General features: G+C 37.9%; 1 protein-coding gene across 2 annotated transcripts; it reads right to left on the bottom strand.

Annotated features, from left to right (window-relative positions):
- Positions 1 to 309: 309 nt before the first annotated feature.
- LOC144572015 (serine carboxypeptidase-like 2) lies at positions 310 to 21,726 on the bottom strand. Of its 2 annotated transcripts, XM_078321412.1 has the most exons (14): positions 21,433 to 21,726; positions 20,956 to 21,101; positions 20,073 to 20,149; positions 3,857 to 3,979; positions 2,941 to 3,043; positions 2,766 to 2,800; positions 2,578 to 2,679; positions 2,221 to 2,301; positions 1,689 to 1,838; positions 1,311 to 1,382; positions 1,080 to 1,198; positions 737 to 850; positions 592 to 637; positions 310 to 438 (listed from the first exon to the last, which is right to left on the bottom strand). In XM_078321412.1, exons 1-14 carry the CDS (start codon positions 21,606 to 21,608, stop codon positions 355 to 357), a joined length of 1,428 nt encoding a protein of 475 aa, XP_078177538.1. In that variant the 5' UTR covers positions 21,609 to 21,726; the 3' UTR covers positions 310 to 354. The 2 variants fall into 2 exon arrangements, with proteins under 2 accessions (XP_078177538.1, XP_078177543.1); XM_078321417.1 differs by lacking the exon at positions 2,221 to 2,301.
- Positions 21,727 to 26,193: the final 4,467 nt, after the last annotated feature.

Raw genomic sequence — 26,193 nt, 5'->3', positions numbered from 1 at the left:
CATAAATCTTGTGACTATGCTAGTGAGTAATGACTTAAGATAATGAACAATAAATATATTAACCCAAATTAATACGAGTAATAACAGAAAGATTAGTAATAAGGATAATAATGTGGTATTAATTACCAATACAATAACAAATAAGTCCTGTTTTTCTATTACGCTAGTCGTATTAATGTAGTTATATTAATTAACTTTTTATTCACTATATCCCACTAAAGCTGGGTTCAGAATCCTCTGTTTTACAATAATGCTGATGGAAGCTTTTATTTGATAATTGAAGTTCATGGACTAAAACCAAAACTTCCATTGTTTTTTTTTTCTTTTCCTGATCATTTTGTAATACAAACAGTTTCATAGAGAAGCACCAGAGATCCATCTTTGAAGCATTTCCAGACACTCCTTTGGCTTGTACTCTGGAGCAGTGTGTCCAGCACCCTATAGTAAATCAAAACAGGAGCAAAAAGAAGGGATAAATTAATATTGCAATTGAAATTTGATCTATTTGCTACAAAAGTACATTGGAAAACGGCAATACCAAATCAATATTTAAGATTAAAATTTGCTTAATTCTAATTAAAATCATCATACCTTCACTGTAGCAAAAGTAAGGTTATTGGAGTACCTCCTCGTAAACCTACAACACAGCAAAATTATGTATAATCTTTCAAAGAATTCAACTTGCTTCAGGAAAATTATACATGAAGCTGAGTATTTGGGTAAAGATGATCACTACCCTGCTACTTGGCCACTAACATACCACGGTCTCCAATCATCGACAATTGAAAAGTTCAGTGATCTTATCCAACCTTGCGTGCCAACATGAGGTATATCAAAGTCATGATCACCGCTGTATTTGATTTTCATGAATAGTTAGTCTATAATGAACACAAAAAAAGAAGAAGCTAGGCATCTAGTTTGGCTATCATTGACTGAGGTTTCACAAGCTGTTTATAAAATCAGAGACCTACTAACGGTCCCTCCTCCAAAATAAACATGATTTAATGAGCTGTAAGGTAATATAGGAAAAGAATAAGAAAACAGAAAACAAAAATATGGATAGAGTAAAAAGTAGTTGCCTATAAATAAGTGCTGGATAGCCTTTGTTGGTAACCATCAGATGATATTGTACTGAACTTGGTATATCATATGTGTAAGGTATAGCAAGGTTGCATCTATGCCAAGTGGCAATCGTCCCCTGCATAGTAGTTTGCTATTCAATTATCGATCTCGAGTCATCTGACAGTACTTTTATTTTGTGATCTAAATATTTAATCCCCTGTATTGATATGAACCAAACATCAAACTACCTTACGTATGCCGAGAGTACTTCTGACCGTCTCATTATTTGCCCAAAATGTTGACAGCAGGTATCTTGATTCCTGTAATAACATAATTTAAATCAATTTATGTTTACCACAACTGCTCCAACTATCTAAGGTTTGATCCAGAAGTAATTACAAGCCTTAAATTTTGGAGCTGTTTACGACTCACTCTCAACTTGATGTCAGCTTTGCAATTAACTCAATATAGCTAACAAAAAGCAAAAGGAAACTATAGTTTCGAGAAAAGATGACCAAGTTGTCCCAAAGGCCTCACCAACAGTATCACAACAGATTGTGAGCCTCGGTTTAAGCCATTAATTAAAACACAAAAATTGAAAGTGATGAGGGTCTCATAAGCATAACTCTACACTCCAAAGGCAGGCCAGAATCACACAAAGGCACTTCATCATAATAACCTTTTTCATCTCTCTTAATACGAATGTAATCTGGTCTCGGGCTATGAAATTCACATGAAGGCTCCAAAATATGTCCAATATTTACATCTTTAGTTACCTGTGCTTGTTAAATAGTCAGAGGAAGATAATTAAAAAGAGAAGTTTGTGCTTGTTCAAGTTACCATTGTTGCTTATATATATGCATTAAATTATAAGATCAACCTGGGCCTTTCCTTCACCTTTTTTTTTTTTTTTTTTTTAATAAAAAGACATCCAGAGGTGGCCTTGGGTTACAGTTTGGTCGGTACATGCACGTGACTGTTATGACAAGTACTGGTAGATAAAATGATATTAAATAAGACAGGAGACTCTATATAGGTTTTGTCAGGTAAGCATTCAGATAAGCAATTTAGCCTCAATTTAATCTAATTTACAGCCAGCTTTTACTAGGCATCCATGGTTTTTGATGTGTTCTGAGAAAAGTAAATAGCAATTCTCACTGCATCCACAACATTGAGATAACTAGCACACTGAGCATTGGTCGGATTTGTATACTTTCCAGCACAGCTTTTCTTGGTGGACTGTACAAAAAAATTAATATGACTAAGCACTTTTCTCAGTAATTATGTCTTATGATAAATTAAATAATCTTGCTGATTCCAGTATCTTTCAAATACATCAATTTAAAAGTTAATGGTTTGTCATTAGATTAAGATACTCTTTTAAGGTCATCTTCAAAATTTATGGATAAACAGCTAGGTTTTTTGGCTTAGGTGCACTCTGTTCAGTATTGATTGGATGCTTTAAATAACACTGAGATTAACAAAAATTTTAATTTTTTTTCTCCCTTGTTGTACCTCATATAGTTCATCTGATATTAGTCCTTTTCCATGAGCAAATGGCACTCTGGAATCAAAATCATATCTCGAACTAGTTACTGGGTTGCCAGCTAAATAACCCTAAAAGTTCCAAAACATAATCAACACATCCACTGGATTCGTAAATTTCACAAATTGAGAACTAAACTAACAACTAAAGAGAAAACCTTGAGATTAAATGGAGCATGACTGGATTCTTGATCTGTCATTAGAAAAATTAACAAAATGTAAATCGAGAGTTCAAGTGAGGAAGTTCCATCTTAGTGACAGCAAGGTAATAGCTAGACAATACTTGACATAGTAAAAAATGTTTTATTAAAGAAAATAAAGAATAAAAATTACCAATGGCAATCTCAAGAGTTAAGATTGGTATGATCTTCCCAGAATAGGAATCGCCACATATATACAAAGGATTCGACTTGAATTTTTTATGCTTATCTAGCCACTGCTTTCATAACAGAGAGCTCTGCTTAAAATCAAATTACTAAGAAAACATAAAATTTTAAAAAAGCAGAATTTTGCATTCCCAGTATAGGCAACAGTTAGGTGTGATAAATAAAAAGAAGCAAGATATGAATATTCTATGGGTAGTTTTATATTGATTCACTTCCATTAGTGATTCTTAGATTAAAGGAGGAGCAAATAATCACATAAATTTTGTAGTTTTTGTTTCTACAAATCAATTAAGATGTTTACAATAACGTCCTGTCTAGAAAGAAGCCAATGTTTATCTAACTATAGTCCCTTGCCAATGTCCCCAAAATTTTTATCTAACTTTGAAAAGCGCCGATCCGGTGGTCCAGAAATTTTTACTATTTTTTTATTTTCATCCGGATTTTCAGATTTTCAAAATAGCTTAATAAATAGTAAAAAAAATTCAAAAAATGTAAAATTTGGTCTCCAAGCACATTTCAATATGGAAATCACGTTGAGCGGTTCGGATCGGTTGTTTGGATTTTCAAAAAATGAAAATTTTTTGCCATTGAGTAAAAAACCTCTTTTACTCTATAGCTCTCCATAGCTCATCTCTCTCTCTCTCTCTCTCTATATATATATATATATACGAGGAGGGATCAAGTTACAACATGCATTTTCTACATTTTCAAATTTCAAATCGTCTATGCAAACCGTTAGATGTGATCTCTACAATAAAATGTGCTTGGAGACCAAATTTTACATTTTTTGAAATTTTTTTACTATTTATTAAGATGCGTACAAAATTATATTGGATTATAGCAATGTCCAAATGGGAAATTACCTTATAAAGGAATGTTTTAAGCTGGGGAACTGTCTGGGAGTCCGATGTTTGATAACCCTCCGCTGTGCTTGAATAAGAGAATCCAGTCCCCACAGGTGCATCGACAAATATTATGTTACCAACCTGTTTGTTTGTTACTACACCATTACAACACTCAACGAGTAATGCAAAGAATCTGATAAGTTAATTATTAAAAAAGTTCCACACTCAGTCTGAAAAGGAATCGAGATTTGTTAATTATTACACAATTACAACACAGTCAGTGGTGAAAGGAATAGAGGACTGTCAGCCAGATAACAGTGAAGAATTGACTTGTACGATATTAGATGGCAACAGTATTGTTATTTAGTGTTTGTAATATTTAAGTCTACTGTATATTTACCCCTCATTTAAGCTTCATTATCCCTTATTTAACCAATTTGTTCTTAATTAACTTCTTCAATGCAAAGCAGTACAGAAAATCAAATTAACAGAAGTGTGGAAGAGGTGATGAGATCATAGTGTTTTTATTGTTGGGCAGTTGGGTCCAGCCTAGGGGTGGCAACGAGCTGTTAAAGAGTGAGCTAGGCCACACTCGTACTCAGCTTGTTAGTGTATCAAGCTGAGCGAGCGAGTTTAGATTTTAGGTCCCGAGCTAAAACTACTGCTCAAGACCGACTCGTGACTTGTCCGAGCGAGCCGAGCTAGCTCGTTATTAGCTTGGCAGATTTATAAATTTATATATTTTATTTCCTGCTATATCTTAAATTTTCATAACACATCTTATTAATTATGGCTAAAACAAAATAATATTTATATGACTAATTACTGAGGAATGCTCTTAATTCAATTGTAATTAAGTAAATCAACTACTATAAATTAAGTTTATAGCTAAATTCATACATACAAATATATCAAAATCCTAAATTCATACAAATATATTCACATAATAAATTCATGCATGCCAAATCAAACAAATTCATACAAATTAACTTAATTGCTTATAATTAATTCACACATATTCCATATAAAATTACCAATCAACTTAAACACAGTCCAAAGTGCAATTGTCATGACACTAGCTATAACATCCATAGACCATAATATCCTCAATCTGAAGTGAACAGATCCGATTAAACTATTAAACTATGTACATTAAATAGCTCGTTACCGACCGAGCTGGCTCATGCCGAGCTAGGCCAAACTCAAACTCATTAATTCTGGCTCGAGTATGTAGCGAGCGAGCTAATTTTAACTTGATCCACTAACGAACAAGCTGTTACCGATCGAGTCACGGGCTAATACCAAGCGGGCCACAAGCTTTTTTGCCAGTCCTAGTCCAGCCCATTTGGCAAAAGAAAGAAACAAAAAAGAAAAAGAAAAAGAAAAGAAAGAAAATAAAGAAAGGGGGCGTGGCTGTGCTGCTGTGTGCTTCGTGAGAAACACAGAGAGGCGGCGGAAAGAGGAAAAGAGTGAGAGAAGCAGATGGAGAGAAAAAAGAGAAGGTGGTGAAGAAGAAGAAAACGAAAAACAAGTTAGTCTCTCTGATTTCACTATCTTGATCAACTTTTTCCTTGTTTGTAAGAAAGGAATTTCTTGTTTTCTCAAATCTAGAGTTTGCTTGGGTTTGAAAGAGATATTTCTCCGCAATATGTTATCTCTTGTATTTTCTCTTTATTACTTTGTGTATACCTCAGTTTAGGACTTAAACTTGAGAAGAACAATTGTATCCGTTTCTGTTGGTATAGTGAAATTTGCTGGTGTGCTCTGTGGTTTTTTACCCTTCAAGTTGAGCGGGTTTTCCACATAAATTTAGTGTCATTTGTGATTATGCTTGATCTCATATTATCTTAATTTGGTTTGTGCACTTTAACTTTGAACTTTTTAGTACCAACTGGTACGGTGCTAATTGATAAGCCAAAATGATATATGTTGAAACATAGGGTTTGTTGTGTAAATTAAACCGAGTTTTGTTGAAATTAGAATTTAATTAGGTTATAAATGTTTAAAAGTTCAAGTTACTGCCCTAGTTGTGTTTATTTTGTAGGCAATCAAGTGCTTGGAGCTTAACGGAGCAAGACGAGCTATCTGGAGCAAGAAAGCACAAATCTGGCGAATTTTCACCTTTATTGCGGGCCGCAATTATTTTATTGCGGGCCGCAACCAACTAGTCAGAACTGATTTGCAGAACAGAAAATTTTTATTATTATTGCGGCCCGCAATGGAAGTTATTGCGGCCCGCAATAAACAGTTCCAGAGCGAGATTTTTGCTATTATTAGTTGTTTTTATTTCTGAAAGGGGGATAACTGTTTTGGGGACGAATTTTAGACATTAGAAAGAGAGAAAAGCACAGGAGAATAAGGAGAAAAAGGAGAGACAAAAGAAGGGAGAAGAAGATAGCGAATTCTTCGAGCGGTTACATTGATTTCTTTCTCTTAGAACTCTTTTACTTGTTATTTCTCTTGTGTGCTGCAGCCATGATTGGCTAAGGCTATTTCTAGGGTTGATTAGGGTTAGAACTTGAAACTTATGTCATGGATTAGTTGATTTTATATTATATTTACTTGTTCCTTGGTATGATCTTTTCTTTATATTACTTGTTTGTGATGACTTAAGTGAAATTGCATGAAACCCTAGGATTCGGTATTTACAATTGAGAAATTGAATATTTAGTCCTGACCACAAAGAAAAGAGTATTTGATAGGCTAAGTACCGAGAGGAGACGCTCATCTTATACGGGCTTAACCCGATAGGTTAGAAAATTGTACCAAGTACCGAGAGGTGACGAATAACTTTCTATACCAATTGGGACAGTTAAAGACTTAATAACTTTGGGTTAGTGTAACCAAGTACCGAGAGGTGACATTTATACTAATTTAAAGACGGTATTAACATAGAAATATCACTTTATACCGATAACATTAGACTGTGCCTTCATATTTATAAGAACAACCTTAATAAATCAATTAATCGTGACATTAGTGGATAGGAACCCTAAGAGACCCTAATTTCTCATTCTTGTTTAAAACCACATTTAGACCTAGAATTTAGTTAATTCAATTTGATCAGCAACAAACCAAACCATCATAGAAAACAAACAAATTCCTTTATTTCCTTTTACTAAATTAAATTAGTTAGGTTAGGTTTAATATTCCGAATTGTCCCTGTGGAGACGATCCCTAAATACTACTTGACAGTTGTACACTTGCAACCGAATTGAGGGTAAATTAGGATTTATTACTTGTGTAGTAGTAAAAATCACATCAAGTTTTTGGCGCCGTTGCCGGGGACAACGGTGAATATTATTTCTGACCTAAGTAATTTAGTTAGTAATTGTTTTTAATTTTCTTTTATTTTCTTTCTCTTTTGATTTAGGTTGAAATCTGGCAGAGGAACCTCCTACTCCGGACGCCACAGATTTGGTAGAGTGGTTTTCGAGGAGAGGATCAACTCATCTTTTTTACCAGAGAAGAAACAAGCACCCGAGAAGGGGACCTTTCTTTCCCTTGAATCTACGCCGGTTAGACATGTCGTCCGGCAATGATGATGCTAGGTTTCAAAACCTCCAAAGAGAAAGGGATCGGATGGCAAATGAACTCCAACGGTTGAGGGCAGCTAACCAAGAGAGAGAAAATCTTGAAGCAGCCGATGCCAACCGCCCTTTGAGGGACTTTACTGCGCCTAAGGCTGAGGAAATCCACCTGGGGTACACTGCACCTACTATCAATGCTGAGGAATACCAAATTCCTCCTGCATGGGTTAGCATGGTGCAGCGAAATCTTTTCCATGGTCTGCCTCATGAAGATGCCACGCAACACTTAGCCAACTTTGAAGAAATCTGCAGTACAATCAAGGTACAAACTGTTTCTCCTGATGACCTTAAAGTGATGGCTTTCACTTTTTCTCTTGCAGATAAGGCTAAGGGGTGGATAAGGGGACAACGGCCCGAGAACATGAACACTTGGCCTAAGGTGGCGAATGCTTTCCTCAACAAGTTCTTTCCACCATCCAAAACAAACTCCTTGCGCCATCAAATCCACAATTTCCGACAAAGAGGGGATGAAACCATGAGCGAAGCGTGGGAGAGGTTCCAAGAGCTGCAGAGGTGCTGCCCTCACCATGGCATTGAAGGATGGAACCTGCTGCAAATCTTCTACAACAGTCTTCTGCCACAAGACAAGGGTATGCTAGACGCAGCCGTTGGAGGTAGTCTCATGAACAAAGGGGCTGTTGACGGATACAAGTTGGTTGATGACATGGCTCTCAACCAAAGCCAATGGCACAACCCTAGGGAGACCCCGGTCATCCTGCAACGGGGAATGAAGGAGGTGAACTCGAATTCAAGCATGGCCGCAGAAATTGCCGCTTTAAATCGCAAGATTGATCAAATGAGCGTAAAATCGGTAAATTATCCTTCTTCTCTTCCTTGTTCAATTTGTGGTGGGACCGATCATTTAGCACTAAATTGTGGTATAGATAATGAGGTTAGTCATGAGGAAGTTAATGCCATAAACCAAGGCAATTTCAAACCAAATAACAACCCTTACTCCAATACTTACAATCCCGGTTGGAGGAATCACCCAAACTTTTCGTGGAGACAAAATGACCAATCAACCCAAGGTAACTCAAACTTTAATCGGCCAAATCAAGGTTATGGTAACCAAGGGTATGGCTCTAATGCACCACCAAAGTCCAATCTCGAATTAATGATGGAGACTTTCATGGCAAGTCAAAATCAAAAATTCGATGAATTGACCAAAAAGGTAGACATGTTGGCAACCCAAAACAAAATGCTTGAAAACCAAGTTGCACAACAAGCTACCCAATCCTCCCGCCAACCGGGTTCCCTTCCACCAAAACCTGAGAACAATCCCAGGGATGTCAAGGCGGTTAGACACATGCTTCGTAGCGGTGCGCAATATGAGGATCCACCCATGCCAAAGCATGCCTATGTGCAGCCGCAAAGCGAAGAGACAAGGACCAATGATGAGCACATCTCCACACACGAGGACTCCGCCTCAAAGGAAGCTACACCAATTGCACCAAGCGACCCTGCTATTCAAGCGAATCCATCTCAAGATGAGCCACCAAAGGTAAGTGCACAGGTACCTCTCTACATTCCTCCTCATAAATTTGCACCTTTTCCTGGCAGGCTTTAAGAATGAGAGAACTGATAGGCAATTTGCTAAATTCCTTGAATTGTTGAAACAATTGCATGTAAACCTACCATTGACTGAGGTAATGACCCAAATGCCGATTTACATCAAATTTTTCAAGGATATCCTTTCGAATAGGCGTAAACTTGAAGAAGTCCAAATGGTGTCCCTAGACTCAAACGGTAGTGCCATGGTAATGAATGAATTGCCCAAAAAGTTGGATGATCCGGGTAAATTTTCCATACCATGTTCGATAGGAAATGTCCAATTCAAACGTGCACTATGTGATCTAGGAGCTAGTGTAAGTCTTATGCCAAAGTCGGTTTATGATAGGTTGGGTGTAGGGGAACTTAAGCCAACTAGAATTTCTCTCCAATTGGCCGACCAATCGGTCAAGTTACCCCTAGGAGTGGTAGAGGACTTACCAATTCAAATTGGTAAATTCTTTGTACCAATTGACTTTGTTGTGGTAGACATGGATGAGGATATCCATACACCACTTTTGTTGGGTAGACCATTTCTCAATACGGCAAAAGCTGTGATTTATGTTCATGATGGAATTATTACAATGAACATTGGTGAAGAAAAATTAACATTTGACATCAAAAGATCAATGAAATATCCATCTAATGATCAAAGTGTTTGTAGTGTTGAGATTCTTGACAGGTTGATAGATGAGGAACTCATAAACAGCTTGGAGAAGGGTTCTTTTGAATCTTGGATGGATCAGGAGTGCGAAAAATCTGACCAAACGAGTTCTGGAGACCTTATTGCGGCCCGCAATGGAGATTATTGCGGACCGCAGCCAATCCAGTCAGAGCAGGAAGAAATTCGAGAAATTATTGCGGCCCGCAATGGAAGTTATTGCGGCCCGCAACCAATCCAGACAGAGACCCTGCAGAATTCAGAAATTATTGCGGCCCGCAATAACCTTATTGCGGCCCGCAATAACCCTTCCCAGATTTACAAAAAGCCTATTCTGAGCCCAATTCTTCAGGTTTCAACTACCGAAACTCTTCCCAACTTTGCCGAACCCTCGAAGGACGCACCCAAGGTTGAACTTAAGCCATTACCTTCAACCCTTCGATACGAATACCTCGGTCCAAACCAAACCTATCCCGTTATTGTCAACGCATCCCTAAACCAAGACCAAACCTCACAACTTCTACAAATCTTGAGGATGCACCGAAAAGCCATTGGATACACCATTGATGACCTCAAAGGAATCAACCCTTCCATCTGCATGCACCGCATTCTCATGGAGGAAGGACACAAGCCGACCATTGAAGGACAGCGAAGATTGAACCCGAACCTTAGTGAGGTGGTGCGAAAGGAGATTCAGAAACTTCTTGATGCCGGCATCATCTATTCAATTTCCGACAGCAAATGGGTGAGCCCAATCCATGTGGTGCCAAAGAAGGGAGGGACAACCGTGATAGAAGGGGAGAATGGCGAACCGATTGCAACACGACTCGTGACGGGATGGCACATGTGCATCGACTATCGAAAGCTCAATACCGGCACGCGCAAGGATCATTTCCCTCTTCCTTTCATTGATCAATTGCTTGAACGGTTAGCTAAGCACTCTTTCTTTTGTTATCTTGATGGTTATAGTGGATTCTTTCAAATACCAATTCACCCTGATGACCAAGAAAAGATCACTTTCACTTGTCCATACGGTACCTTTGCATACCGTAGGATGCCCTTTGGTTTGTGCAATGCACCTGCAACATTTCAAAGGGCTATGATGGGTATATTTTCTGACCTAATTGAGAAGTCTATGGAAGTTTTCATGGATGACTTTTCGGTTTATGGTACCACTTTTGATGGATGTTTGTTAAACCTATCTAAAGTCCTACAAAGATGTGAAGAGGTAAACCTTGTTTTGAATTGGGAGAAATGTCATTTTATGGTACAAGAGGGTGTTGTTTTAGGTCATGTGATTTCTGCTAAGGGTTTAGAGGTTGACCGTGCAAAGATTGAGGTAATTGAAAAATTACCTCCACCAACAAATGTTAAAGGGGTTAGAAGTATTTTAGGACACGCTGGGTTTTATAGAAGGTTCATCAAGGACTTTTCTAAAATTGCCAAGCCCTTGACCAATCTTTTGTTAAAAGATGCTCCATTTGATTTTACCCAAGAGTGTCTAGATGCTTTTAATAAGTTAAAGGAAGCATTGATCTCCGCTCCCATCCTGCAACCACCAAATTGGAACGAATCTTTCGAGATTATGTGTGATGCGAGCGATTACGCCATTGGAGCGGTGTTAGGGCAACGAATTGACAAAAAGCCGTGCACCATCTACTATGCAAGCAAAGTTCTAGATGAGGCTCAAGTCAACTACACCACTACCGAAAAGGAGCTACTCGCGGTGGTCTTCGCCATCAACAAGTTTAGACCTTACCTAGTTGGTTCCAAGGTGATAGTCTACACGGATCATGCCGCGGTTCGCTATCTCCTCACGAAAAAAGATGCCAAACCCCGTCTCATTCGTTGGATTCTCTTACTCCAAGAGTTCGACCTGGAGATTAGAGACAAGAAGGGTACCGAGAACCTTGTAGCTGACCACCTTTCGCGCATCAAACCTGAACCAAATGAAGACTTACCCATTGATGACTCTTTTGCCGATGAGCAGCTCTACCAAGTGGGTAAAATCGAATACCCATGGTTCGCGGATATTGCAAATTATCTTGCATGCGGAGTTCTACCACCCTACCTCACATACCAACAACGGAAGAAATTCTTTGCGGATACCAAGCACTATTTTTGGGATGACCCATATCTCTTCAAGCTTGGTGTTGATGGGATTCATAGGCGTTGCATTCCACAGGATGAGGTTCAATCAATTCTCCACCATTGTCATTCATCACCATATGGAGGACATGCCTCAACCAACAAGACCGCCGCCAAGGTCCTGCAAGCAGGTTTCTTTTGGCCAACTCTTTTTAAGGATACAAGGCAATTTGTTGTCTCTTGTGACAAATGCCAAGCCCAGGGGCCGATTCAAAGACCGTCAAACGCCTCTTCCAAAAGATAATCTTCCCAAGATTTGGTGTTCCACGGGTGGTGATTAGTGATGGAGGCTCCCACTTCATAAACCGCTCATTTCAAGCTCTCATGGAGAAATATGGTGTAAGGCACAAAGTCGCAACTCCGTACCATCCGCAAACAAAGTGGCCAAGTTGAAGTGTCAAACTGAGAAATCAAGCACATCCTCCAAACTGCTGTAGGATTGTCCCGAAAAGACTGGAGTCTGAGGCTAGATGATGCACTTTGGGCATACCGCACGGCCTACAAGACACCAATTGGCATGACCCCTTTTAAGCTTGTCTATGGTAAGCCATGCCATTTGCCAGTCGAATTGGAGCATAGGGCATTCTGGGCTATCAAGTCCCTCAATTTCGACATGCACCAAGCCGGTCAAAAACGCATCCTCGACTTGCATGAACTTGAGGAGATCCGTCTCAACGCGTATGAGAATGCCAAAATCTACAAGGAGAAGACAAAACAATGGCATGACAAGCACATCATACGAAGGGAGTTTAAAATCGGTGATTATGTTTTATTGTTCAATTCACGTTTTAAACTCTTTGCAGGCAAACTCAAGTCCAAATGGAGTGGCCCATTTCAGGTGAAACGCGTGTTTGAACATGGGGCGGTAGAAATCTGGAGCGAACGAACTGGCGCATTTAAAGTAAATGGCCAGCGGCTCAAGGTGTACAATCATGGAGAACCGGTTGAAGGGAAGATTAACATCTCCCTTACCGATGCACAAATGAACTAAAAGAGGAGAATGGTCAAGCTCGAGACCCTAAAAGAGCGCTTCTTAGGAGGCAACCCAAGCACTTTACCTTTTTGCAATTTTAAATTTCGTATTTTTAAATTTTATTTGTATTTAGATAGGTTAATTTAGGTTTTTCAGAAGATTTCAGGCTCCTTTACGGGCCGCAATACTTTAATTGCGGGCCGCAACCAAGCAGTCAGAGACTTCTGAAGGTTAGGCTTTAGTTTTTGAGTTAATTACGGTCCGCAATAATTTTATTGCGGGCCGCAACCAAGCAGTCAGAGAGTCAGATATTAAAAAAAAAAAAAAAAAAAAAAAAAAAAAAAAGAGTCCATTGCGGCCCGCAATGACAGTTATTGCGGCCCGCAATGGAGGCCGAACAGACGCGAATTTGTGATAAAAGGGGGGGCCTTTCCGCAAATCTCTATCTCTCTCTCTCTGACCCTTTCCCCCACTTTTCTCTCTCCCGATCTCCCATTCTCTTCTCTCTTCTCTCTCTCTCTACCTTCTACTCTCTACACCCCTCCATCTCTCTAAATTTCTCTCTTCCCTCTCTCTCAACTCTCAATCTCCCTCTCCACCTCTCACTACACCCATTTCTCTCTATTCTCTCTCTGCAATCCCTCTCTCACAACCCTAAACCCGCAGCCGCCACCGATCCGCCACAGCCGCCCCCTTTCTGTCCTCTCCACCGCGAGCATTGCGGCCCGTAACATCAACCATTGCGGCCCGCAAGACACCAGCCAGAAGAACACCTTTTCACGCAGACCCATTGCGGCCCGCAATTCCGTTTATTCCGGCCCGCAACCAACCAGTCAGAGGAGGCGCCAGCTGAAGCAGCAAATTGCGGCCCGCAACCACCCTTATTGCGGCCCGCAATAAAACACACAGAGAGCATTTCTTTGCTGATTTGGAGCATCGACTCGGCGCTGGGACTTCTCGGTTGCATCTCCACTTCAAATTGGTTTGATTGCACGCTTTTGGTTCTATTTCTAACTCTATTTAATTTCAATTGTTTGAATTGAATTGAATTGGTGAAATTGTGAATTGCGATTCAACCGACCAACTTGGTAATTGAATTGATTGTGATTTATAATTGAATTGAACCAATTGAACACCAATCATGCCACCAAAACCAAGGGGCAAGGGTAAGGCGGTAGCAGAGGATGATTTCATCCCCTCAAAACGGTCCAAATAATATCGAAGAGGGGCCGGTAACAACAGTGGGTCTGCTGATATCGAAATGTCTGACCAACCTGACTGGACCACTCTACCTCAAGATTAGTGGCCTGAAAACCGTGACACTGATTATGGTCTTAGGTTTGTGCATCCAAAAGCACGAGAAAACTTTCAAATTCTTAAGACCAAAAAGGTTGTCCAGCCCAAGTATGTTCACATACCTACCCTTCAGCAGTTGGGCATTCTAGATGAGGTTCATTCCCTCATGTCTTCCCTTGGTATTTGGGACTACTGTACCAGACCATTTCCTGCGTACCGCACGCTGACCTATGAATTTCTGTCTACTCTGCACATGGAAGATGACACTCTATTGCAGTATTATTTGGATGGTGCAGAGTACTAGATTACGATTGAGGAACTCAGCAACCTCCTGGGGTTTCCTCTCCTGGCTAATGCAGTGACGGTGCCAGATTGGGAGCCAGACTCTAGTTTCTATGAATTCTCCTGCCAACTGATTGGTGGTCCGAGGCGAACATACAAGGCCAGTCAAATCAACCACCCGGTGTTTCGCTACATCCAGCGTGCTCTCTCCTTCACCATCTTTGCACGCGGTGAGACAGTGGGCACCTTGGGCGAGTGCGAGTCGTATTTCATCTATGCCATGATCCATGCCCTGACCAATCCCGAGAAATTACCCCACGTTGGCAGCTTCTTCATCGACAATCTCCTGAACGTGAGGACAAATGCCACTCCGGGCGGTATGATCTCCTGCGGGGGCTTTGTGACCCGTCTTGCCATCTACCATGGGGTCATTCCTGCAGAAGGGCCAGTTTTCAAAGTCCTTGCCCATCAACTCCAAAAGCAGACCGAGTTCATAGATATGGCATATCTTCAGACGGCTGGCATCTTCACTCGCGTCGGCAACTCTTTCTTCTTCCTCTCTAGCGGTCGGCAGATTCCCATGCCTCTCCGGATACTGGTTGATAGGGCAGATCCCTCCACTTGGATTCTGCCCCTCGATATGGCTCAACCACCTGCCGCACAAGCCGCTGTTGATCCATTTGGGATCCCTGGACCTGAGCAGCCTCAGCCTCCTCCTCCATTTTGGGCTCCCGGTGCTGACCAAGTGACCCCGCAGCAAATGTACGAGTTGATGCAGACCATGAACACCAACATCACAAAGCTGCGTGACTATGTGGATGAGCGGTTCAACTCTGTCGATCGACAGATTGCCGATCTCCGTACTCACATAGGAGGGCAGTTTACTGAGCATCAGACCTACATGACGGGTCAGTTCAGCACTTCTCACTCTGACATGACTCGGCTCACCGATCAGATAGGGCGTATGCATGTCCAGTACACGGACCTTGCAAGGACGGTGGATGAGATAGCTGAGCAGCAGCATGCCACCTACTATAGGACGGACCGCATCTATGGGCATATGTCTGACTCTGGCTTTGTTTCTGCTGATCCGATACCGCGGCGCCGCAGACCTACACGTCCAGCACCATCAGCGACTGGTACATCTTCTTCTCAGGGGACTGCGCAGCCACCTCCACCACCTCCACCAGCCTGATTTCATTGTGAGTTTCTTTATCTCCTCTTTTTACCTTTCATTAGTTTTTTTATTGCACCGGGTCGGTGCCAATGTTTAGGCTTGGGGGGGTAAAATTGTAGGAATTGTATCTTAGGTTTACCTTAGGTTTAAGTTAATGGTAGGTTCTGTGCTATTTAGGGGTTAAAATAATTAAATTTGAATGTTTTGAAGAGAATGTCACAATCCAAGTGGGAATTTCAATGGTATAACCACATGGCGCAAGTTAGCATAATAATTAGGGAATTTATGTTTTATGACACTTTAGTACCTGTGGTCTTAAATTAGAACCTCTCTACATGTTGAAAATCAAGTCTCAGACGCGCAATGCCAAGAGTTACCGAAAGGCTTGGTGCCCGTAGGAAACTTTGCGCGAGACTCAGAAATTCTTTTCTAATTGGACTTAATTGAACAAAGGTGTAGGCTGAAAAAAGTGAGCTATGTTGGATTGAAGTCCTTAGGACAGATATATCCGCATAATAAAAAAAAAAAAAAAAAAAAAATTTAGGAAAAATAATAATAATGATGTAATAATAAATAAAAATGAGTGGAAAAATGAGTGAGCCGAAAACAGACAGATGCACAAGTTAAAAAAGTCGAAGCATCAGGCACAGTCTATACCCCTAACAAAAATTAAATTTTAAAAAAAAAAAGATTTTCTGGAATTGGTTGTCACTTGTAGAACGGGGGGAGAAAAATTTAGGATTAACTAATTCTGAAGTGTCATATAGATATAAACTTGCTTAATTAAAATCAAAACGTGCGTTTGTGAGGTGAAGAAGATCATTGAAAGAAACCCGCATAATCATACTCATGCTTTGAATTGAATTGTTTGAACCCTAAATTGCTTTGACTGACCAATTTTATTTTTAAGTCTTTAGGATAGTTTAGATAACTTGGTTTGAAATACATAAACAAAACCCGGGAATCCCTGTGAGGGTTTAGACTTGCTTGGGACAAGCAAAGACTAGGCTTGGGGGAATTTGATAAGCCAAAATGATATATGTTGAAACATAGGGTTTGTTGTGTAAATTAAACCGAGTTTTGTTGAAATTAGAATTTAATTAGGTTATAAATGTTTAAAAGTTCAAGTTACTGCCCTAGTTGTGTTTATTTTGTAGGCAATCAAGTGCTTGGAGCTTAACGGAGCAAGACGAGCTATCTGGAGCAAGAAAGCACAAATCTGGCGAATTTTCACCTTTATTGCGGGCCGCAATTATTTTATTGCGGGCCGCAACCAACTAGTCAGAACTGATTTGCAGAACAGAAAATTTTTATTATTATTGCGGCCCGCAATGGAAGTTATTGCGGCCCGCAATAAACAGTTCCAGAGCGAGATTTTTGCTATTATTAGTTGTTTTTATTTCTGAAAGGGGGATAACTGTTTTGGGGACGAATTTTAGACATTAGAAAGAGAGAAAAGCACAGGAGAATAAGGAGAAAAAGGAGAGACAAAAGAAGGGAGAAGAAGATAGCGAATTCTTCGAGCGGTTACATTGATTTCTTTCTCTTAGAACTCTTTTACTTGTTATTTCTCTTGTGTGCTGCAGCCATGATTGGCTAAGGCTATTTCTAGGGTTGATTAGGGTTAGAACTTGAAACTTATGTCATGGATTAGTTGATTTTATATTATATTTACTTGTTCCTTGGTATGATCTTTTCTTTATATTACTTGTTTGTGATGACTTAAGCGAAATTGCATGAAACCCTAGGATTCGGTATTTACAATTGAGAAATTGAATATTTAGTCCTGACCACAAAGAAAAGAGTATTTGATAGGCTAAGTACCGAGAGGAGACGCTCATCTTATACGGGCTTAACCCGATAGGTTAGAAAATTGTACCAAGTACCGAGAGGTGACGAATAACTTTCTATACCAATTGGGACAGTTAAAGACTTAATAACTTTGGGTTAGTGTAACCAAGTACCGAGAGGTGACATTTATACTAATTTAAAGACGGTATTAACATAGAAATATCACTTTATACCGATAACATTAGACTGTGCCTTCATATTTATAAGAACAACCTTAATAAATCAATTAATCGTGACATTAGTGGATAGGAACCCTAAGAGACCCTAATTTCTCATTCTTGTTTAAAACCACATTTAGACCTAGAATTTAGTTAATTCAATTTGATCAGCAACAAACCAAACCATCATAGAAAACAAACAAATTCCTTTATTTCCTTTTACTAAATTAAATTAGTTAGGTTAGGTTTAATATTCCGAATTGTCCCTGTGGAGACGATCCCTAAATACTACTTGACAAGGTTGTACACTTGCAACCGAATTGAGGGTAAATTAGGATTTATTACTTGTGTAGTAGTAAAAATCACATCACTAATATTACTCATCTCTCTCATTGGTTGATTACACAATAGGTATTTCTCTCAACGCCTTGGCCACATGAAGGACATGGGCCAAGCACGTCAGATACTGGACATGCAGATTACTCATGACAGAAAGGCCAAGAGACTTTGGTTGTCACAGGAGAAGTACATTGAAAGGGTGCTTGAGAGATTCAACATGCAAGGAGCAAAGGAAGTAAGTTGTCCACTTCCTAGCCATTTGAAATTGGGTAAGAAGTTGTGCCCATCAACAGAGAAAGAAAAGGATGAAATGTCAAGTGTACCATACTCCTCAGCTGTAGAGAGTTTGATGTATGCGATAGTTTGCACCAAGCCAGATATAGCTCATGTAGTCGGTGTGGTAAGCAGATTCCTCTCAATCCAAGAAAACAACATTGGGAAGCAGTGAAGTGGATCCTTAGATATCTAAAAGACACTTCCAATTTGTGTTTGAGGTTTGAAAATGGTGAACCTGTGTTAAAAGGCTACACAGATGCTGATATGGCTGGAGATCTGGATCACAGAAAATCCACTTCGGGTTATGTGTTTACTTTTTGTACGGGGGAGCCGTGTCATGGTAGTCCAAATTGTATAAATGTGTGGCTTTGTCAACTACAGAAGCAGAATACATTGTAGCAACTGAGGCTAGTAAGGAGCTATTGTGGTTGGTTAGATTTCTCCTGGAGCTTGGTATGCAACAGGAAGATGCAATTGTTTTATGTGATAGCCATGAGTGCCATAGATTTGAGCAATAATGCTACATATCATTCCAGAACTAAGCATATTAATGTGAGATTTCATTGGTTGATACACGGATAAGAACCCATCAGACATGTTGACGAAAATAGTTCCGAAAGACAAACTTGAACTTTGTTGCTGGCTTGTCAGCATGAATACTAAGTGATGACTTGAAGATCGACGTGCTTCTCTCTGTGGGCTGGAGGGGGAGATTGTTGGGCCGTTGGGTCCAGCCCATTTGGCAAACGAAAGAAACAAAAAAGAAAAAGAAAAAGAAAAAGAAAAGAAAAGAAAGAAAATAAAAAAGGGGGCGTGGTTGTGCTGCTGTGTGCTTCGTGAGAAACACAGAGAGGAGGCAGAAAGAGGAAAAGAGAGAGAGAAGTAGAAGGAGAGAAAAATAGAAGGTGGTGAAGAAGAAGAAAACGAAGAGCAAGTTAGTCTCTCCGATTTTACTATCTTAATCAACTTTCTCCTTGTCTGTAAGAAAGGAATTTCTTGTTTTCTCAAATCTAGAGTTTGCTTGGGTTTGAATGGAATTGGAGTTTGAAAGAGATATTTCTCCATAACATGTTATCTCTTGTATTTTATCTTTATTACTATGTGTATACCTCAGTTTAGGGTTTAAATTTGAGAAGAAGAATTGTACCCGTTTCTATTGGTATAGTGAAATTTGCCGGTGTGCCCCGTGATTTTTTTCCCTCCAAGTTGAGGGTTTTTCAAGTAAATTTGATGCCATTTGTGATTATGCTTGATCTCATATTATCTTAATTTGGCTTGTGCACTTTAACTTTGAACTTTTCAATACCAACTGGTACTGTGCTAATATTACTCATCTCTCTCATTGGTTGATTACACAATAGACATTTTCCTCAAGTGATATTTTAAATTCCCAACATTTATGTGTTTACATGCAACCCACAAATCCATTAACTAAATGTATTTAAATGTATGTAATAGATATTCTCACCATTGTCCTGGTGTTTTTATGTGTGTTCTGTGTTCGGTGGATGGGGTATAATTGAAAATTGGCATACTTTACATGACCTAAAAAATTTAAAACATGTCCATGAACTGTTGCTTAAAAAAAAAGTGAATGAACCAAAACCCCTAGAATCCGAATTAAATTGCACTTAATCACCCAAGAACAAGAGTAAATCTATCCCCAAAAATTCACCACACTTTTGCCAGACCCAATGGACAATTTGACTTTACCACAAAAATTACAATGATAAATGTCCCTAGTCCGAATGCCCTGCGAATCCTTGACCTAGACATGAACTTGACCCAAAACTAACCAGACCTGTCTTTTACCAGTTGCCACATGAAGAGTATACCATTTAAATGCAGAATGCCAGCATGACAGTAAAAGAATTGTGACAATAGCCAAAATTGAATGTAAGAGCTTTTTGGGAGCAGACAGGGTGGTTGAGTTACCTGGGTCCAAGAATCGGCCTTATAAAAGATGGAAGGTAAGCCATCTCTATATCCTTGTAGATCAAAACTAAGTGGTCCTGCACAGCCATAACAATTTCATCCAATAAACATCAGAAAATGAAATCATTCTTTGTGGGTGTGGCAGATGGAGGAAATGGATCCCGGAGGGATTGTTCTTGGTGCACAATTCCTAAACTGGGAGGGCCTTATTGTAAATTTTCCATAGTTTAAAGATGTTCTGTGTACATGGTTTTTTCATGGCATGCATTTTGAGAAGTGTGCTTTTTTGGATTAAGTACAGTTTGAGGGCTGAGTTTGGATGTGGTACAGCTGATGACAGTACTTGGGTCATTTATTTTTCACTATCCTAGCTAAGCTGCAAACTCTGTTTTTTTTTTTTTTTTTGAGAAAAACCCGTAGGTATTGCATTAATGAAAACAAAGTGTTTCACATATTAAATAACCTTAAGAAAATTTAAAACTTGTCCTAGTTGAATCAATTGAAAAGCTAAAAGGACCTTAAATAGGAAATGATAAAAACTACCTAAATTAAAGGAAAAAACAAGACTACAGTAATCCGGCAATTGAAAAGACTTACTTCGTCCGCTTCTTTCTTTTTGTAAAAATAAGAAAAGAGAGGGGTCTGTTGGTAAGTTTCCTACATATCTCATCCATTTGGTTTGTTGGTTAATAGGGTAGATCAAGTATCAGTGGTTTTGTATTGTAAATGTATTGACTGGCATACCTGATAATAGAAACAAGTGGTAGTGATTGTCTGACTCATCCTAAACACGAGATAGGTTTCTCTTGTATGGTCTATTGCACACTTAAAAATTGTACACAAAAATGTTCTAATATATATATTATGCAGCCATATAATATACCTATCTCAAAGACCAATCCAGAAAAGCCAGAACAACCAGGTCCTCCTGTTAACCAAAGCATGAGAGGATCCTTCTCTGGGTTGCTCTCGGATTCAATGAAGTAGTAAAAAAATTCCACCCCTTTCTCCTCATCCACCTCCAAATACCTACATTTAAGTTTTAGCCACAAATTCCAATTCTTCCTAACAAAAAGTTTAAAATTACATGTGCCCATTAAGAAAATTAACAGTAACTAATTTGAGATTTTCTGAAATGAATGAATTTCTGGGAAGAATATTAACAGATGCATACATCAATCATGCACAATTGATGTATATGATGAAATAAATAAAATAAAAAATTAGGTCCCGTCTGGTACAGTTGCATATGATTAATTATCCTGTTACTATAATTGATGAGTACTTTATTTTTTGCTGCTTCTATTTAAGAGGAAAAGAGGAATTAAATTGAAAAGGAAAAGAAGCATTAATTGCTTACCCAGTTTCTAAAGAGAAAGGCAGTGGGCCATCAAATCCTGGGAGAGTTGTGATTCTCTTCTGAGCTGATGTTATCTGCCAAGGAGAATAGCAACATACAATTAGTATCAATAAAAGGAGAAGAGGTTGTCTTCTGTTGATTTCTTTTGATTCTGCCATCCCAATTCTCTCGCTCATTTAGATTTAGGGACTTCAAAATGATCTTATTTATATCTCTGTTTTCCCTCGTTCTTTCTCTCTTCCCAAAGATCGAGTGGCAGAGAACGCTGTTATTTAATCCGGATAATTCTTCGGATTTTTGAATTATTTCATATAGAAATAAAAAAATTATTTTATGCTGGAAAGAGAAAATATTTTTTTATTTTTCTAAAAATAGATACACAGTATCATCATTGGTGCAGCTTTTTGGATTTTTGTATATAGAAATAAAATTTTATTTTATGCTTGAAAGAGAAAAGACTCTTTAATTTCTTAAAAAAAGATGACATTGTATTATGGGTGCTGTATCAACATAAGAAGCTCTCTTACACTGCATCGTTGGTTGACTTGGTTCAGTCTTCAGTGCCACTATTTTTCAACCCGGTTACACACCCTACAAATAAGAAAAATAATTGCACCATTATTGTTATTGGTGTAAGAGAGCTTCAATAATACAAAAAGGTCTCTTAAAAGAAAATAATTTTATTTCTAAATAAAAATTCAGTCTTTTCATTCTTTATTTCGGAAAACGAAAGCGCATGCACTTTTCTAGTGTCACTAAAGTGAACATAGTCTTTCCCTTTATTTGTGATAAATCAAGTCGACAAGCTTGCAAAAAAAAAAAAAAAAATCAAATCAACATAGTCAACAACATTACCTCGTTAAAATTTTACATTTTTTGAAATTTTTTTACTATTTTTTAGATTTATTAAAAATCACTGTTTTTGGATGGCCCAGAATTTTCAGATCAAGTTATTTTCTAAATATCTAAAAAAATAGTAAAATTTTTTCAAAAAATATAAAATTTGGTCTCCAAACACATATTAATATGGAGAACAAGATGAACGGTTCGGAACGACCGTTAGAATTTGAAAACTCGAATATAGAGCCGTAGCACGGTAACAACCCGTGATATGCATAGTACCATAGACTCACTCAGATATCACACGTGAAAGTGGTGAGGAAGATGTGACCAGGTGCATTGAGGAGGAAATAATTTGACACACAACTATTGACTTAATTCCAGTTTGACACAACTCTTGCTCTCTCACGACGTCTGCCCCTACGTAACACGAAAGGACGAGGACTGGAGAAAGGAAGGATCAATTCAATTCAATTCCCGTGTGAAAGTAGTCTGACGAACCCAAATCCAATTCCATCCCGTTGAATTCATGATGTCATCCCAGTCATTCATGTTTATTTCATGTGTTGCGTCACCGTACAAAAACTAGTAAAATTCATACCATTGAATTTTCTACCCATCGTAATAAATAGTAAAAAAATTTCAAAAAATGTAAAATTTGGTCTCCAAGCACATTTTATTGTAGAGATCACATCTAACGGTTTGGATCGACAATTTGGACTTTCAAAATATAGAAAATGCTTGTTGTAACTTGTTGTAACTCAAAAAATGTTGTAACTTGATCCCTCCTCTATATATATATACTAGTATTGTGCACGTGCGTTGCAACGGAGACATATTATAAGATTGAATGGAATATAAAAAGATTTTTTGGTTTGCCATTCACACAAAATAAAAAATATATATATTTAAATGAAAATAAAAGACAAATGAAAAAAAGAAAATACAAATAATAAATAATAATAAAAGATACAACAACAAATGAAAAAAAAATCAAATATAACATGAAAAAATTCTTAAAGTATCATTGCAATTTAATATCTAATTTTTTCTACAAGCAAAATAGGTCATTAAACAATTTAGAGGAGAAATGATTTGTAAAGAAACAAAATTAGAAAATATATAATTAAATGATTCAAATAAGAATTTTTTCTACACATATATTCTTGATAAAAATTATTTTAACAATGGAAATTTCTCTACACAAAAGTTCTAGATATTCTTCATTTTTTCTCCAAATAAAAAAAACATGATTGTTTCCACGGCCATTTTTATTAATATCCCTAAAAAAAAACTTAATTTTAAAAATGCCTCTGTGTGCAACTTTTTTTTAAATATGCCCTGACCGCCTGCACTTCGGGCGGCCCAAAAACCCTGTGAGGCGCCAGGCCCTGGGGCGCCCCATAAGGCAAGTGAGGCGCCAGCCCCCAGGGCGCCCCATGGTGTTTTTTTTTTTTTTTTTTTTATATATATATAGATCTTAGTATTTTGATTTGAAGAATTTTGTGAAGAAAAACAGATTAATCTGGACCGCACATCTTAATGGATAATTTGACTAATATGGACCGTCGGTTAAAGGATTTTCATGCAATTGACTTCTCTGAAAATAAAATTCTCCGGGATAAACAGAGCGGTGCTTCGTAGCCTCAGACACCGCTCGCAGGGGGCTGCCGCCCCCCTGCCACCCCGGCATACTCCTAGAATCAGGCCCACATACATAACATTAAGAACTTGGCATTTATTATGGTTTTTATAATATATGTATAATATATATATATATATAATATATACATACACACACACACACATACATATACATATACATAAAAAATAAAATAAGTTTGAGGGATTAGAGATTGAGTGCGTATTTGCTCAGCCAAATGATAAAAAATAAAATAAAATAAGAAACCTTGCTGCTGCATATGTTCTCAGCCAGATGTGTTTCAGTACCTAGTTTTCTTGGGTTTAAGTTTCATTGAATTTGTTGTAAGAGCTGTACTACTTTACTGGTAATGCAACTGGGCTATTTGCCTTTTTCCCAAAAAAATGTTGAATGTTCAAAGACTCAAATTGCTTTTCCAGGACAGCTGGTTTCTTGCCTTATTCTAATTAATTTTTGAATAAAAGGTGAAATTCAGGTGTCATTTATGTTTTCATTCAGTGTCAGGTTCTAAAGTATGAGGTATTTATCGTTCCCACTGAGAAATATATATGTGTGATTGTTATCTAGCGCTATCCGTAAAAAGCAGTCATAACAGTAGCTTTTTCATATGTATAGCTTAGCTGAGGAAGTGATAGTTTACCAAGAATACTATTTGTCCATCGTATTTTATATGAGCTATAGCATCACTGGGCCCCTTGATAGAGTAAGATTATCTGCTAGCAGTATAATTACAAGAGTAATTATATTTGATAATCTGATCAAGATCAAGAAAAAATTAAGTTTGCAAGGATGACACACATCTACCTTGAAACTAATCTGATAGCTATGAGACAAAAGAACTGACACAAGTAAATTGTTTACTGGATCGTGATTGAAGGATGTGTGTTTTGAAAGTTATCTTTTAATAATAATTTATGTGTTGTTCATGATTTTATTACGAATATTATTATTCTTGTTCCTTGAGATTTATATGTTATATCTTTGGAAGTATTCAAGAAGATGCTCTTGGTCTTGAATCATAGAATTCCTAAGATGAGAAACATTTAATCACTAAATAAGTTCACAATCATGGTAATTAAGGAGGAACATTAATTACCGAGGAAGATTGTCATGTGGATTAAAGTACATTGAAGTTCTATAAATGTTGATAAAGGATTATCATTTAATTACATGAATATATAAAATGTGTATTTTATATATTGAACATGACCTAATGATAGAACCTCTTATAGTCAATAAATGAATGGAACCTCGTTTGGATAACTATAATGTAATAATAGAACCTCTTATAGTCAATAATACAAATTTTTATATTATTGCCAAGATGACATAGATCCTCTATACGGTCACACCAACTGAAGAGAAACAATAAGTATTTTACATTTCATAATGATGTATAAGATAAAATACATGTGATGAAATGCTAAAATAAAATATCATAAAATGACATGCTTAGATCATAAATAAATTTATGAAGTTATGCAAATATTATTTGGTATAATGTTTGAATACATTATAAGAATAATATAAATATTGTATAATATAATAATATGAATAATATTATTTGTTCATAAATTAATTTATTGAACCAACCATAAGATGAGATTAAAGAGAGCATGAGATGGCTAAACAAGGCTAGTGGCATTTGTGTAATTGATTCAAACCTTACACAAAGGGTTGCCCTAACCTTTGCCTATTTAAGGGGGCTCATTTGGGAGAAAAATATGCTAATTTTCTGTCTATAACACTTGCCAAAATCAGCCCCTTTGAGCAGCCACGTTTTTCCCTTCCCTTTGGCCGAAACTTTGAAGGCAGGCTCTCATCTCTCATCTCTTCTTGCTAGGTGGTTAGATCTAAGCTCTAAACTTCACATCCATCTATCTAAGATGTGTGCTAGTTTGTTGTTTGGGTTCAAGGTGAACCAAGAGGTGGAGAGGCATTTCAATCGAAGAGGTTGTTTCCAAGAGATATAGAAGGGAAATCGACTTTCCTCTAATCAAGAGATTTGACAATCGGAGAATCTGTGTAATTGGATGGTCATGATGTATACTGCCAGATGCCGCTCATGATTATAGAAGTTAATCGGAGAATCTTATTGTGATTGGGTCACACCATATAGGAGTTAATCGGAGAATCTTATTGTGATTGATTATAAATTGGTTATGATCAATAGTAAGATGGTTATAATTAATTATACTTGTTATAATTAATATATAAATGTCATACGGATGACAAAGCAAAAACAAAGGTTAATTTAT

The sequence above is a fragment of the Carex rostrata genome, chromosome 2 (assembly GCF_964058835.1).
Source record: "Carex rostrata chromosome 2, lpCarRost1.2, whole genome shotgun sequence".
Lineage (NCBI taxonomy): Eukaryota > Viridiplantae > Streptophyta > Magnoliopsida > Poales > Cyperaceae > Carex > Carex rostrata.
Note: the sequence above shows the minus strand (reverse complement) of the source record. Positions and strands in the feature narration are given on the sequence as shown.

Excerpts from the sequence above, each read along its gene's own strand:
- LOC144572015 (XM_078321412.1), bottom strand. The coding sequence starts at position 21,608 with ATGAGCGAGAGAATTGGGATGGCAGAATCAAAAGAAATCAACAGAAGA. Across the intron at positions 2,801-2,940 it reads AACTCTTGAGATTGCCATTG|ATCAAGAATCCAGTCATGCT; the intron begins GTAATTTTTATT and ends TTCTAATGACAG. Across the intron at positions 2,680-2,765 it reads ATGCTCCATTTAATCTCAAG|GGTTATTTAGCTGGCAACCC; the intron begins GTTTTCTCTTTA and ends TGGAACTTTTAG.